The 16142-nt window shown below is 35.9% G+C and overlaps 1 protein-coding gene across 3 annotated transcripts in view; it reads left to right on the top strand.

Moving 5' to 3' along the window:
• The window catches only part of SPATA7 (spermatogenesis associated 7), a 35831-nt gene extending 20521 nt beyond the window's left edge, over positions 1–15310 (top strand). For 2 of the 3 annotated variants that reach the window (XM_059059533.2, XM_059059532.2), the window contains 7 exons: positions 4437–4912; positions 6052–6118; positions 7797–7912; positions 9434–9487; positions 10851–10928; positions 14374–14431; positions 14691–15310. In XM_059059533.2, the coding sequence (XP_058915516.1) occupies positions 4437–4912; positions 6052–6118; positions 7797–7912; positions 9434–9487; positions 10851–10928; positions 14374–14431; positions 14691–15257 (1416 nt within the window). In that variant the 3' untranslated portion in view covers positions 15258–15310. The remainder of the gene's footprint in view (positions 1–4436; positions 4913–6051; positions 6119–7796; positions 7913–9433; positions 9488–10850; positions 10929–14373; positions 14432–14690) is intronic. The other variant, XM_059059537.2, reaches the window with a different exon arrangement.
• Positions 15311–16142: the final 832 nt, after the last annotated feature.

Below are 16142 nucleotides of genomic sequence, written 5' to 3'. Positions count from 1 at the left end.
TGGTGACTGATCAGATGATATGAAGAGCAAGAGGCAGGAATTAAAGAGGTTTCCAGGTTTCTGGCTTGGGCAACTGGGAGGATGGTGATCATTCACTGAAATAATGACAGCAGGACAAAGTGCAGTTTTTTCTTTGGGAGGCAGATAATGTAAAGTATGAGTTTACTTGTTCGGACCTGCTTAATTTGAGATGCCTTTGGAACATCTAATATATTCAGTAGAGAGCTGGTTATAAGTATCTGTGTCAGGAGAGAGGTCTGGCCTGAAAATAGATTTGGGAGTCATCAGGAAAGCTGTAAATATGTTTAAGAGTCCCCAAGGCTGTTATATAGATAAAAGGACTAGGAATAGAGCTGCTTCCTTTAGAATAAACCTGCTATACACTGTACCATCTGGGAATCTCTTCATCAATATTTGACTCATGTATGTATTTTCATTTTTAGTGACGGTACTTTTTAAATGTATTTTTAAAAATATGTTTCTATTATCTAGCATTTTGAATATAAATTAATAATTCTATTTTGAGGTAAGGATGGGATTCGTTGAAAATAAAATATATAATTAAGTCTATAAATGGACAATGTTTTCCATTCATTTTTCCTTTAGCCACTGTAACCCTGTAACTTTTTGCCTCTAAAAATATAGTTCATTAATGCTTTTATATAAGTATATTTTTTTACTCCATTTAGACTTAATAGTAATTTGCAATTTGCCTACATTTTTTATAATACTTGATAAATATTTAGATACATTCAAATTAAAATTATTATTTGGGGCATAATATTTTGATAATTGGGTAGGTTTTATGGTTGACAGATACCTGTAGTTAAAATCTGCACTTACTGAAAAGTTTGCTACAATTCAAAACAAAGTGGTAACTTTAGCCTCTGGACATATTAGCTGTTTATAATATGCATGAGATCATGTAATCAAAAGCTTTTTCTTTAATTGCCCACACTGTAATATGGGCTACTTATTTTCTCTTACATTTTGACTTACATGCTATCCCCTCAGACACTTTTAAGTCTGCACCTTGTACCCCCCCCACAGTTATTCACCACTCACTCACATCACTGGTGCAGCACATACCATGTGATACTAAGATTAATTGAATATATGAATGTGATTCGTGTTCTCAAATAAATCTATTTTAAAAGCACTATAAAACAATGAAAATCAGAAGCTGTTTCTTTTGTAAAATACAATTTGAAGCTTTTTGCAAAACAAGTGTTAATCAAATTTTTAAATAAATTGTATCCATCCTGTTCTGCACTTGAATTGATTCCTCAGCTGTTTTAACTGACAATTGGAAAATCTTTGTATACCATTTCTTCTGACATTATCCCTGAAAAAAATTGATTTAATACTCAGTTGTTCTGTGATTGTAAAATTGGATAGGTATTCTTGACATAAAAACATGTATTTGTGAGCTGTCAATGATTATCACTTTACATAAATTCTTAAATCACAGAAACAGTTTACAACAAATTGCATTAAACTGAAAGTGAAAGTGGTCAGATTACCACCAGAATTTTTGTTCCATTGACAATAACTGATGAACAATTTTCTGATTTTAGAACTTTACAGTGATCTGCTATTTTAGTTTTGGTGAATTTACCAGTGTGTTACACATTTCTTGTGAAAATCATATCCAAGCTTTCTGATATTCATAGTTAAAAATTATATAATCTCAAAAAGGCTGATAGGTACAGTTGGTTTTGCACTGTGTTCTACTGGTTTCCAAGGAAAGACGAAGTAGGATACAGGGTAGGGATTATAAGATATAAAGATACAGGAAAGTTTCATGCCTTCAATTGATTCAAGAGTAATTTTCCCAGCCCATTTCAGACAGATGAGAGTATATTCCTGCCTTTAAAGACTTTCTTTGGTATTTCATTTTGTTTATTAAATAACCATTACTGGTAAGAATTTTCTCACAGGCAATCTAATGCCTTATGCATTTCTGCCTCCTATGATCCCAATTTGTTCTGTTCCCCAAGTGTAAATAATTCCTGTGATTATTATTTAATAGCCCTAAAAGATTTTTCAGATCATACTTAGAAATTGCTTTCTGGGGAGCCAGACTCCTCTGGTACATACACTGCAGTGTGAACCTAGTTTGGGAACACTTTTTTTTTTTTTTTTTTTTTTTTGTGTGTGTGTTATGCGGGCCTCACTGTTGTGGCCTCTCCCCTGCGGAGCACAGGCTCCGGACGCGCAGGCTCAGAGGCCACGGCTCACGGGCCCAGCCGCTCCGCGGCACGTGGGATCCTCCCAGACCGGGGCACGAACCCGTGTCCCCTGCACCGGCAGGCGGACTCCCAACCACTGCGCCACCAGGGAAGCCCTGGGAACACTTTTTACAACTAACGTGTTAAAGTCGTTAACTAAACACTACCCTAGTGATTCACAGTTTAATGCCAAAATACTTAGTTGCTTTGAGTAATTCTGCCTTATATTTGGGATAAAGTTAGAAGGCACTTGGAAAGGAAATAGGTGGCTTGACCTATTTTAGGCTATAGTCACAATATCTAGTTATCTGTAATTTCCTTGCTGAGGTAAATCAATATGTAAGTTAGCTGACTTGTTCATTACCATGAAAGGAGTTAAAATCAGCTTAAGATTCCTGGTGGTGTAAAAAAATCTAAAAATGTATAAATTTCAAATGAGTCTGTAAAATAGTATGACATAATGGGAAGAGCATAGGTTCAGCTGGGTTCAAATCTGTGAGACCCTCTGCCCCTCAGGTTCTTCCTCTGCATAGTAGAGGTACTATGTTCAAATCTGTGAGACCCTGCCCCTCAGGTTCTTCCTCTGCATGGTAGAGGTACTAATTGTACCACCACCCAGAAGTTGATGTGATGATTAAATGAGTCGTACATGTAAATTAACTAGAACAGTACCTTGCACATAGTATGCACTCCATATGTAATAGTAGCAGTGATAATAGTAACAGTTCTTCTATTCCTCTTTTATTTCTACCCAAAGGCAATAACAGTGCCTTGTGCACAGAAAGCACTCAGCTCCTTTCTTATTCAGCTTGCTTATCTTCCTCTTGTTTTCCTCCCCATGAGCTTGTAGGACAGATAGAACTGCCTAAATCCTAGCCTTTTTCACCCCAGATTAACTTCCATGTAACTTCTTCTCTACCATTTAATAAAGTGCCTCAGAGTGCTGTAAAGGATACACAGGTGTCCATAAAGTCTGAAATCATGGACAAGGCATCTAGTCTATGGGCATCTAGTCTGTAAAAGAATAAAATATTACCTATACTCTTAAACCTTATGAATACCCTGTAGAAATAGTTCTTCCAAAGTTAAACCAAACATATATACAATGGAATACCACTCAGCCATAAAAAAGAATGAAATAAAGCCATTTGCAGCAACAGGGATGCAACAAGAGATTATCATACCAAGTGAAGTAAGTCAGAAAGAGAAAGGCAAATACCATATGATATCACTTATATGTGGAATCTAAAATATGGCACAAATGAACCTATCTGTGAAACAGAAACAGACTCACAGACATAGAGAACAGACTTGTGGTTGCCAAGGGGAAGGGCGGGTGGGGGAGGGATGGATTGGGAGTTTGGGGTTAGTAGGTGCAAACTATTACATATAGAATGGATAAACAAAAAGGTCCTACTGTATATAGCACGGGGAACTATATTCAATATCCTGGGATAAACCCTAATGGAAAAGAATATTTAAAAGAATATATATGTGTATAACTGAGTCACTTTGCTGTACAACAGAAATTAACACAACATTGTAAATCAACTATACCTCAGTTAAAAAAAATTTTTTTTAATGGTTAAACCAAAAAGAAATAGAGCAGGCCAAAATGCCTTCCTTTCAAAGCTTTCCCCACTCATGAGAAGTTGAGAAAGAAACATATATGAACTTCTCTATGGCATAAATCTTTCTTAATTATGTTTAAAATATCAGTTACTTAAACCAGGGCTCCATACATCTATACATTGTGAAGAGAAGTTCCTTTTCATTCCTTCAAAGCCTTTAAGTCACAGAGGAACTGCTGGCACTGAAGGTGGTCCTGACGAGGCAGGAAGGGGTGGATGCTGCCACCAGCAGTGGTTGAGAAGGGGATTAGTACTCACGATTGGTTTGGAAACTCAAATAAAACTGAGATCTACCTCAGTACACAGGTTCAAGACCACAAATATGGTTATATGTTATTAATCACTTTTTTAGTTTCAGAAAGAAAAATGATTGCTATTGCTTATATTTAGAATTATATTTTTATATATTAATAATTCAAAAACTTGAATATAACTTCATATACAAATTTTCATGAACATACACATTATATTTGTAGAGCCCTGAGGCGCTACATTTTTTAATGTGTAATCTGGAGATGCCCAATTATCTGAATTTGTAAATGTAACTGATCATTGTTAAACCAAATGTTCTTAGCTTCCAGGAGAACCACAAGATGAAGATGCTGTGTTAATCGAAGAAGTGAACGGATTTCCATCCTTTAAAAGGTCACCAGTAACTTCTTCAGAGCGACTGCACTTAAATCCACCTAAATCCGATAAAGTCCTCACAAATGGTACTGAGAAGAACTCCAGTTCCTTCCTGTCCAGCATGGATTACGCTGCCTCTAGGCCCAGGAAATCATCCTCTGGAACCTCCTACGGCAGAGGGCCCCGGGGCACATCCCCAAATTCCCAGCGGTTTCAGTTAGTTATTTCAAAAGCACCCAGTGGGGACCTTTTGGATAAACATTCTGAACTCTTTTCTAACAGACATTTGCCATTCACCCCACGTACTTTAAAAACAGAAGCAAAATCTTTCCTGTCACAGTACCGATATTATACACCAGCCAAAAGAAAAAAGGATTTTACAGGTCAGCAGATAGAAGCTGAAACTCAGACTGAATTAAGCAGGTATGGCACAACAGCCAATAGTAGATCCTTCAAGATGTGGTAGAAATTAAATAATATTCCTTACTTTATATCATGTACCTTATGTGCCGCACTTAAGGTCTGGGAGTGCCCCTTTGATTACAATGAGATTAATGTGACTTTTCCTTCTGTATGAATCACTAGAACTGTCAGAGTAATTGTTGAAAAAATAAATAGCTGTTAAACTTGTCAAGCTCCTTATAAACATGAATGTTACATATTTTAATTTATTGTTTCACACATGGTACTAGAACTTTTGTATGTTTTAAAATATTATACTTTCAGAGAATCCGTAAAATATGTCATCAGACAGCATTTGTGTAAATATGTTTATTGATTTATGTTAGAAATGGCAAAACAATGGGCTGTGTTGGGGGAGAAAAAGCAACTGTTTGTCTAACTACCCCTATGCTTCCCTCCCTGCAAATACTCAGCGACAACTCCTCAGGTATAATGTAGACAAGTGGGATAATTTCTGGAAATTAAGTATAATTTGCCTCAATAATATTTTCATATACAGTAGTGCCTGGCACATAATGAATATTCATTAAAGGTTGCCAAATGATTGAAGAAAGAAACAAATCTTGTAAAGTATTGAGTGTTAGCAGATTTGTGATTGTTTTTCCTAGTGTTATATAAATGAGTACTTATCTGGTGCTAGGTTTTAATTATTTTTAAAAGTAAAAAACAATTTATGATTAGTATTCTTTTCTCTGGGTAAAGATAAAGAGGTATAGTAAGATCAGTCTGTATACATTTAAAGAATTAAGGAATTAAATCTAATGATAGAATTTTTAAGTGAAGAAGAAGTGAGGGAAGCAAATACAACAAATACTTTTCTGATTATATTTTTGACAGCTTTTGAAGATAATGGTTTCCATTTCCCTAGTCCCATTCTGTCCAACTGAAATCTAGCTGCTATTCAAAAAAAAGGAAAAAGAGGCATATGTAATCCAAACCATATCTATTTCCCGATTATATAATTAGAAATTACACATTCTACAAGAATAGATGCATTTTATCTCTCATGTTTGAAGTTTATTTTTTCTAGCCAGTAAAGCTTATTATCACAGTGTTTATATTTTGAAGATTTAACAATAATTTCTTTTAAAATATTACAGCTTTCAATCTGATTTTGAGACAGTTGAGATTAAGAACTTCACAGATTCAGAAATGAACATAAAGCAGGTAATAAAAGTGAGATTTCTTTGTGTCCCACATTAGAATTATAGCTGCTTTAACAGAACATGTGTAGCTGTTTGGACTGTGAAGAATAGTCTCTTGTTGACACTTCTTGCATGTGTTACAGCCAGTATACAGAAGTATTGCTTGTTTACAGATGGGTATAGCTCTCTTTGAGTGGTCGGGTGGATCCTGCCCAATCCGGGAAGTCATTTTTTGTTGGCGTCTTTTCTAGGTGGTTGGTTGGCTGGCTAGATAGACGGGTGGATGAGTAAAATACCTTATATGTTCTTTTCAAAGTTGCAGACTTGGATCGCTAAAGGAGCCAGAAGAGTTGTGCAGAAGTTATTTTAGTTTCTATGCCTGTATTTTTTTTAAAGAATTGCCACTGATTATATTATTGGAAATTATACATTTTATAAAAACAGATGGATATCATTCTCCTGTGCTTGCATTTACATTTTTCTAGACTGTAAAGATCTTTTTTAGTGTTTGTATTTTGAATGTTTAGCAATCATTTATTTTAAAATATTACAGCTTTAAGTCTGACTTTGAGATATAAACTGATTATTTTTATTTTAGGGGTATTACTCATACACTAATTTAAATTTATTTAAATTGTTTGCAAAAAAGGTTTGTCTATTAAAATGCCAAGCAGATTCAGGGATAATATAAGCATACTCAGCTTCCTTCTTCCCTTCTGAAAATGGGTAGAGGATCGTAGTTTTCTATCCCAGCCATTAATAGCTGTTTGACATAGGGTTCTGTCATTTAAGGCCCAAGGGCAGATCAGTTCCTCTGAGAGCTGAGTTTCCACCTCTAGAAAAACTGTACTTCATGTGCAGGATCATTGGAAGGATTAAATATTGTAGGTGCAGTACCTAGTCTGCCCCGGGCTCAGTAAATGATGGCTGTGACTGGCTTGAGATTTAGGAAGAGGGTTTTTAGCTCCGTAGATAACTCAATAAACTAAAGCAGAAGTCCTTTTTTATGACATTGTGCTCCAAGTGTTTATCTATAACCCTGAAAGAAAACGGCATGTCCCCTTACTCCATAGTCTACTTGAGGAAGCTAGTAAGAGTACTAGCTACAGTAGAGAGACCATCCTAACAGCACTTTTAAAACTGTAAAGCAGTACACATAAATTAGCATTCTAAAGATTAACTCTGATAATGCAAGTAAATGCTTGACACAGTATCTGGTCCCTCGTAAGTGTTCTATAAAAGTAGGCTGCCATTATTTTTGTTTTTTTCTTTATATTGTTGTTCATACTGCCGGAGCTACCACTGCTTCTACAATACGTATTTGATAGGTTGGCATTTGAAACAGTTGGGCTATTTGAGTTTCTGAATAATAGGCTATTTTCTCTCAAGTTTACTTATTTGCTTCGTTTCTCTTTATATGTTTATTTGTGGTATTCTTTAATGTCATTCATTAAAATATTCATCATTAACATATAAGAAATTGTTTTACCTTTAAATAAATTTAAGAAAAAGGTCTTGATTGTATGAAAAGTGAATTCTGAAACATCCTTTGTCCTAATATATCAGTCGCTTTTATCTACTGGGTATCTCTGCGCTCTTTCATCAACTATTTTTGGAAATTTGCTGTTTTGCTTTAGTTCTGCTTTCATAATGTATTTTTGAAGCAAAATAAAGATGTATTCTTCTCATTGCATCCCCAGGCATCTAGCTGTATGTCGTATGGTACCAAAGGAAAAATAACCCCTTTACCTTTACAAGGGCATGAATTACCATGGGATGAGGTTAAAGACAGTGCTCTTCAGTGTTCCTCATCAAGGTATTTCACCTGTTTATATCTAACTGCTTTCCTGTGTAACCGAGGTACAGACTTTGCAAAATGAGAGGACTTCCCTGGTGGTCCAGTGGTTAAGACTCCGTGCTTCCACTCCAGGGGGCGAAGGTTTGACCCTGGTCAGGGGAACTAAGATCCCATGTGCTGCGTGCTTGTAGGGGGGCGGTGGCGGGGGACGGACACTTCAGACTTGGAAACATGAGTACTGTTTTAATTGAATGCTCTCCCATCTGTTTTGATATTACACAATTCAGTGGCCCTGTTAGTTTTACTAAGGAAGTATTACGAAGTAGGTAGTCACTAAAAGTGTAAATGAATTCATTCTGCTATTTCATTAATAAAGGGAAAAGGGACACAGGCTTGTATTATTTACTATCCCTCTTCATAGGAGAAAGGATTTTCCCCAGGACAGATCCTCCAGCAGTGATGCTAACCAGTTTACATGGCACAGATAGTACTGCAGAACCCTACCATTTGAGGATTCAGCATTTGTGGTTTTGAATATTCCTCATGTGCTGGTGCTTTATCTGTCCGTGCTTTGTAGAGGAGGCACTATTTTTTAAAACGACTCCTCACGTTTAGGAATTATGGAACACTGCGCCTAAATAAAAATGATAGGTTAGCAGGTAGTATAGGACCTAAAAAATGCCTTTGATAGCTTCAGCTGTCAAATGCATTTCCAGTGTCAGAGTTTGGATATGAGATGAAGGAGGTGCAAGGCAAAAAAGACTAAAGAGCAAGAATGAGACATCCTGTAGCAGACTGGAAGCAAGCACACGCAGTCCTTCAGGGTCCAGGTCTTCGCTCAGGCCTTTCCTTAGGGAGCTGTCACCTGGCAAGGCTTTGTGGGAGGAGGGAGTGGCACGGGGGAAACTCATGATGCTTTAGTACTCGTAACTTAAGATACTCTCTTGAGCCAGTTGAGCCAGTCTGCAGTGAATATAAAGAATGACCTAAAGAAAGGGATAGTTATCTTTCCTAGTAGCTTCTATCTAAAAGAAGTAAAGTAAAATATTATAATTGAATATACCTGAATAGGAAGCTTGGAATTAACTAATGATGACATAACTGAATAATGACAAAATTTATCATAGGTAACAGCTTAAAATTTTTTTTCTATAGGGAGATATGTTTCCAAATATGTTTCCAACATCATTTATGTTTTAATCTTAGTCAAACTGATAATTATTTATACAAGGTAAGTTTCATAGTACAATTTTCAAAAGGATCATGAATTTGTAATTACAAGACTAGTTTAAAAATCTATCTTTGCTGCTTACTAACACATGACCTTGGAAGTTACTTAGCCTTTCTGTGCCTTGGTGAATTGTTTAGTAAGTGGAAAACATAACACCTACCCAATATACCTGACAGGGTTTTTCTGAAGATTAGATTAGATAATGAATGTGAAAAGTGCTTTAAAATTCTGAAACATATTATTACTAACATATTACTGTATGCCAAATCATTGTTTTGTTCAAATACTCTATAATTTTCTCTTTCCAGGGCAGTATGTCAATGTTCTCTGCAGCCTCCTTCAGGGAGAAAAATCTATTCTGAGTAAGATATTTTTGACTTCTTCATTTTGCTTAGTGGAAATGAAGAATTAAGACTCATACAAATTATTATTAAATTAGTCAGGATTGAACACTAATCTTCCTTTACAACCAGCTTTGGGGTTCAGTCATATAATGCACACCAAATCTGAGAGAATGACCAGAATTTTCTGAAATAATTACTAATCACTTCATCTTTATGTCCAGTAGAAATTTGTCCCTAAGTTAATAATACTTGCTATTTTTTTATAATTAGTACCCATAATTTTTATTTTTATAAATAAAAATAATAAAGAATAATAAAGATGAGTTTTAGAGAAATGCAGGCTTGATAGCTCAGGATACCATTCTTGGAGGTTTCTAACCTCACCAGTTTTTTGCAGATAAAAAACCCACTTCTGGGTTTGAATGTTGTTTTTGTTAAGCTGAATTTTTTCAGGGAAAACAATCTACTTTTAAGAGTTTCATTTATTCCCAAACTTGCTGCCTGTGAATTGGTTTGAAAGCATAATTTTTAGGCAGTATTTTAATCTGCTATTTGATTTGCTAATTAATTCTTTCCCTTGTATTTACTTATTCAGTAATTGAGTAGTTACTTGCTATTTACATTTTCTATCATCACTGATTTTTAGCTAATTAAAATCAAACTTATAATAGTACCCTAATTTTCTTTTAATAACTAGTAAAATATAGTTAACTCAGAAGATAATATAACAGAGAAATGTGTCCAAGTAATTAAAAATTATCACTGTATTTACATACACAGATTTTTCTTTTAGAATATTTTTCCTCATCTCCAAACCTTTTGAGGAAAAAAAAATAATTTTTTCTGCTCAGTAAATTTCTCAACCTTAAAACAATATGCTCTCCTAGGAGCAGGAGAGGATTTCATTGTTGAAGTTCCTGCTTATCTGGATGACTTTCTTCCTTCCCTTCTGCCATGCAGAGTGACTCACACCTCTGCTGCTGGACCTGGTCAGGAGCCAGAGGAAATTTAAAATGCTTGTCAAGAACACGTGCCCCCCAGTGGGTCACACCTAGTTGCCCTCTTGGCACTGCCCCTGGTTGCTTTCTGTTCTGTTTTGTTTTGTTTAATCCTTGCTTATTTTTTACTTCCTGATGAATGTTTCAGACATCTATGAAATTTTACTCTATTAGGGAATATTGTCTCATCTTTAATATCAATAAATATCCTTGCATAATTTGAGAAGGTAGATGTAAGTTTGTTTTATAATATTCCTCTTAACGTGAGATGGAAGTACATTTGTAATAGTACAGATATTTCTAATTAGGTACTTATGTTTATTATCATTTTCAGAGTAAGTAAGCAGTAATTTTTTATGCTGTATATCACTTTGCCTTTACAGTGAAGAAGAACTGTTGTATCTGAGTTTCATTGAAGATGTAACAGATGAAATTTTGAAACTTGGTTTATTTTCAAACAGGTTAGATTTTTTAAATTGTATTATGGTGGTTGAATCATACATTAAATACTCTTCATTTGGTGTTAATTTTTTTAAGTTATTTCCACATATTAGGAAATGAAAATTGCTTTCTTAGGGGAGCATGTGCTTATAATTGATGTAATTGTTCTTATAATTGATAGTAAATTATAAAGGATGTTTAATTCATACTGTAAGGTGAGTTCACAGTTTGGGGAGTTAGAGAAAAGAATAGAGAGTTTATTCATTAAATACTGTTATATCTCTTAAATACAGAGAACAAATTGCCAGAGGTGGGGCAGAAGGGGCAAAATGGTTGAAGGGAGTCCAAAGGTACAAACTTCCATTTATAAAATAAACAAGTCATAGGGATATAATGTACAGCATGATGACTAGTTAATAATATCATATTGTATATTTGAAAGTTGCCAGGAGAATAGATCTTAAAAGTTCTCATTACAAGAAAAAAATTTTCTGTAACTACATATGTTAATAGATGTTAACTAGATTTATTGTGGTGATTATTTTACAATATATACAAATATCAAATCATTATGTCGTAAGCCTTAAATTAATATAATGTATGGCATTTCAATACATTGAAATTTCAAAAAAACTTATCACAAAGGAAAATAAATGGTATCCATGGTTTTTTTTATTAATTAATTTATTTTTGGCGGCATTGGGTCTTTATTGCTGTGCGTGGGCTTTCTCTAGTTGCGGTGAGCAGTGGCTACTCTTCATTTTGGTGCGCAGGCTTCTCATTGTCATGGCTTCTCTTGTTGTGGAGCACAGACTCTAGGTGTGCGGGCTTCAATAGTTGCAGCACATGGGCTCAGTAGTTGTGGCTCACGGGCTTCAATAGTTGCGGCATGCGGGGTCAGTAGTTGTGGCTCACGGTCTGTAGAGCGCAGGCTCAGTAGTTGTGGTGCACAGGCTTAGTTGTTCCGCGGCATGTGGGATCCTCCCAGACCAGGGCTCGAACCCATGTCCCCTGCATTGGCAGGCAGATTCTTTTTAAAAAAAAATAATTTATTTATTTTTATTTTTGGCTGCATTGGGTTTTGGTTGCTGCGCATGGGCTTTCTCTAGTTGCAGCAAGTGGGGGCTACTCTTTGTTGCGGTGTGCAGGCTTCTCATTGCGGTGGCTTCTCTTGCTGCAGAGCACGGGCTCTAGGCACATGGGCTTCAGTAGTTGTGGTTTGCGGGCTCTAGAGCACAGCTCAGTAGTTGTGGCTCACAGGCTCTAGAGCACAGGCTCAGTAGTTGTGGTGCATGGGCTTAGTTGCTGCGTGGCATGTGGGATCTTCCCGGACCAGGGCTCGAACCCGTGTCTCCTGCATTGGCAGGATTCTTAACCACTGTGCCACCACGGAAGCCCCTGGTATCCATATTTTAAAGAAAACCATAAAACTGTCTTTATTCACAGATGACATTATCACCCATGTAAAAATCCCATACAGTCTACAAAGAAACAAGCCAAAAAAATACTATTATATCTCTTAGTTTATAATAGACTAGTAAACTAAATTTTGCTGCTTCTTTGCAAAGGTCCATCATCTCTTTTTACTATTTGAAACTGTCATGAGAATCAAAAGCAAGCCTTTTTGTCACAACTGTTATTAGTAACATGAGGACAAATTAAAGGCTACATTTGCACACTGTGAGTGAAAGGGGGAGTTTGCAAAACCAGATTAGTATTGTATATCTTAAGGAAACTGTGTGGTCCTGAGCCAGCTTGAACATTTATTATTCATTTAGATAAAACTTTATGATATGTATCATAGGAACCCATTATGTATATGCTTTCCCTGTCATAATAATATGTGAAGTGCAGATGTTTTTAATGAGTTATTTCTATTTCTATATGAAGTTTCTTAAAGTGAATGTTTTCATTATTAGTATAAAAAGCTACACCAAAAAGACCTGAATTTTTTTACAATAATTCTATTTACCTCTTTATGTTAAAAAGGAATGTTTGCATAATGGGTGTAGAGTTTTAGATTTGCAGGATGAAAAAGTTCTATTGATTCTTTTCACAACAGTGTGAATATACGTAATGCCACTGAACTGTAGATTTAAAATTGGTTAAGATGGTAAATTTTATGTGTTCTTTTAACCACCACCACAACAAAAACATTGATACCAACTGTAAATAAAAACAGTAAAGCAAAGGTTAGAAGTCAAAACAAAAACAAAAATGGTTGGCATGAAAAATGTGTATTTATGCTTAAAAAACTCACATTTTTCTTTTAGATTATAAGGCTGTTTATTATGGCAATTTTTATAGTAGCATCAAAAAATGGAATCAACCTACATGTTGAATAGTAAAGGTTCAGCTGAATAAATTGTAGAGTATAATAGTAAGTTCTGTTCAGAGATTTTAAATGATGTTGTAGAAGTGAATTTATTGATGCATAAATATGTTCAAAATATATAGTTGATTAAGAAAAACAATATAGGTATCAAAACAGTATGTATTGTTTAATCCCAATTTTGGTAAAGAAATATATATACATAGAACAGTGCCCAGAAGTGAATGGTCCAAACACTAATGATAGTTGTAAAATACAGAATACAGATTTCTTGGACTTTTTAAACATTTCAAATAATTCAGAAAAACTAAATCTAAGATTGGCTCATGACTTCACTGAGAGTAACAAATGGTAAAATGAAACCGGTTGATATACTCCTGTGATAGCTAGACAAGCATGGTGTAATTGAAAGAATGTGTCTGGAGCCAGACATATCTGGGTTTAATTCTCTTAATTGCTTGTGACCTTAGGGAAGAGGAAACCATCATCTTAGAGATGTCGTTTTCTCATCTTTTAAAATGGGTTTTATAATACCTTTGTCTCCCATTATTGGTCATGATTAGAGAGGTATAATGGTTGTTATGTGTCCAGCACAAATGTCTAACACTTAGTGGTGCTTAGTAAGTGATAACTTTAGGTTTTTATGTGAATTTACTATGAGTGGAATTTTTTTCAAGTACAATTTGGAAGCATTGTAAGGTAACTCTTTACAAAATTCTTTGTAAAGAATTTTCTTTAGGGGTTTGCTTTGGGGGGGGGTGTGTGAGAGAAAGAGGGGGGAAGGCTTTTGATGTTTGTGTATGTGTGTGAGAGAAAAAAGATAAAGAACTTTTAGTGTGTGTGTGTGGGGGAACCTCACTGAAGATATTTTATTAACAGAAATGCAAGTAGCATGCAGTCTTTTTAGAAGAAACATTGGCATGTTACATAACTAAAACATAGTGGAAGCCCTGCTAGCTTCCAAATTGGAGAACTTGACAGAACAGGGAAGGATTAGTGTTTATCTTTGGAAAGAAAAAGGGTAATGTAAAACATATTTTCCAACTTTTAGTAGTTTATTTATTGTATGGCTGTTTTATATTTAGTTGATATTCTGATTTTGAGACATTAACATTTTTATTTATCATTTGTAGGTTTCTAGAACGACTGTTTGAGAGACATATAGAACAAAATAAACATCATTTGGAGGAGGTTTGTTGTCTTTAGAACTTCATTAGAAAATTTCTAATATAGAAAGAATTTTAAAGTTTTACCATACTCTCAAACAGTGCATTAAAAGCAAGCGCATTTTTTCCCTTGTGCTTTTTTGTGTACTCTGGGGGTGAGGGGTGTGGGCAGAATGTGGAAGAAGCAGTATGAATCCTGCTGAGGTTAGCAGCACTGCAGACAAAAGTAATTCAATTTGACTAGCTTAATTAATATTATTATTCTTGTTTTTTTTTAATTCCAGGAAAAAATGCGCCACCTGCTACATATCCTAAAGGTGGACTTAGGCTGCGTGTCCAAGGAAAACTCAGTAATGCTAGATGATGTTGGTATGTTGCATTTACTTGATTTTGAAAAGGCTGAGAATTCAGAACAAAATGAATATAGAAATGAACAAGATTTAGCCATTCAACAGGAACGTCAAGAATACCAAAAAGCTTTGACTATGTTATTGTCTGTTCCAAAGGATGAGAACAAGAGAGTCTCTTCACCAAATGAATTTTTCCTGCCTGTCTATAAATCAAAGTATTCAGAAGGGGTTAAAATTCAACAGGTAAATGATGAAACGAATCTTGGAACTTCAGTTTGGGATGAAAAAAATGTAAGTATGTCAGACAGTCTACTAGACCAAGAAACTTCTGTGAATGTCATTGAGGGAGACAGTGACAATGAAAAAGTTGAGACTTCAGATGAATTGTGCTGTTTTAGCACAGCACTCTCCCCATCTGTTCAGTTATGCAGTGGCAAAGATGATAATCAGGACATGGAAGGACCAACTCTTAAAATCATGGAAATGAGCATTGAGGACTGATCTTTGGATGCTTGATCTTCATTAATAAATAGCCCAAATGGCCAATAATTCAATATTCCTTTCACTTTTTTTTAACTTTTTTATATTAAGATTTGTTTATTTTCTGTTGTATAATAAATTACTGTAAATTTAGCAGCTTGAAACAGCACACATGTATTATTTATCCCACAGTTTCTGTGGATCAATAGTCTGAGCACAGCATAGATGGGTCCTCTGCCCTTGGTCTCACAAATCTATAATCCAGGTGTTGGCTTGGGCTGTGGTCTCATCTGGAGGCTGGACTGGGGGTAGATTCTGCTTCCAAACTCTTTTCAGGTTGTTGGCATAATTTCTTTCCTTGTAACTGTAGGTTTGAGGGCTTTAGATTCTTGCCGGCTGTGGCCATTGGCCGCCCTCAGCAACTAGAGGCTGCCCGCCGTTCCCTGTTACTTGGCCCTCCCCATAGACAGCTCACAGCCTGGCTGCTTGCTTCTCTAAGGCTAACAGGAAAAAGAGAGAGACTGTGCTAGCAAGAGGGAGTCTCATAAAACATAATCATAACATGATCACAGGAATGACTTCTATCACCTTTGCCATATTCTTTTGGTTAAAAGCAAGTCACAGGGAGCTTCCCCGGTGGCGCAGTGGTTGAGAGTCCGCCTGCCGATGCAGGGGACACGGGTTCGTGCCCCTGTCCGGGAAGATCCCACGTGCCACAGAGCGGCTGGGCCCGTGAGCCATGGCTGCTGAGCCTGCACGTCCGGAGCCTGTGCTCCGCAATGGGAGAGGCCACAGCAGTGAGAGGCCCGCGTACCGCAAAAAAAAAAAAAAAGCAAGTCACAGGTCCTACCCACACGTAAGAGGTAGAGGATACAAGGGTGTGAATGCCAGAAAGTGAGAATCACT

The sequence above is a fragment of the Kogia breviceps genome, chromosome 3, assembly GCF_026419965.1.
Source record: "Kogia breviceps isolate mKogBre1 chromosome 3, mKogBre1 haplotype 1, whole genome shotgun sequence".
In the NCBI taxonomy this organism is placed as follows: domain Eukaryota; kingdom Metazoa; phylum Chordata; class Mammalia; order Artiodactyla; family Physeteridae; genus Kogia; species Kogia breviceps.
The sequence above is the reverse complement of the archived record's forward strand: the minus strand, read 5'-3'. Positions and strand labels throughout refer to the sequence as shown.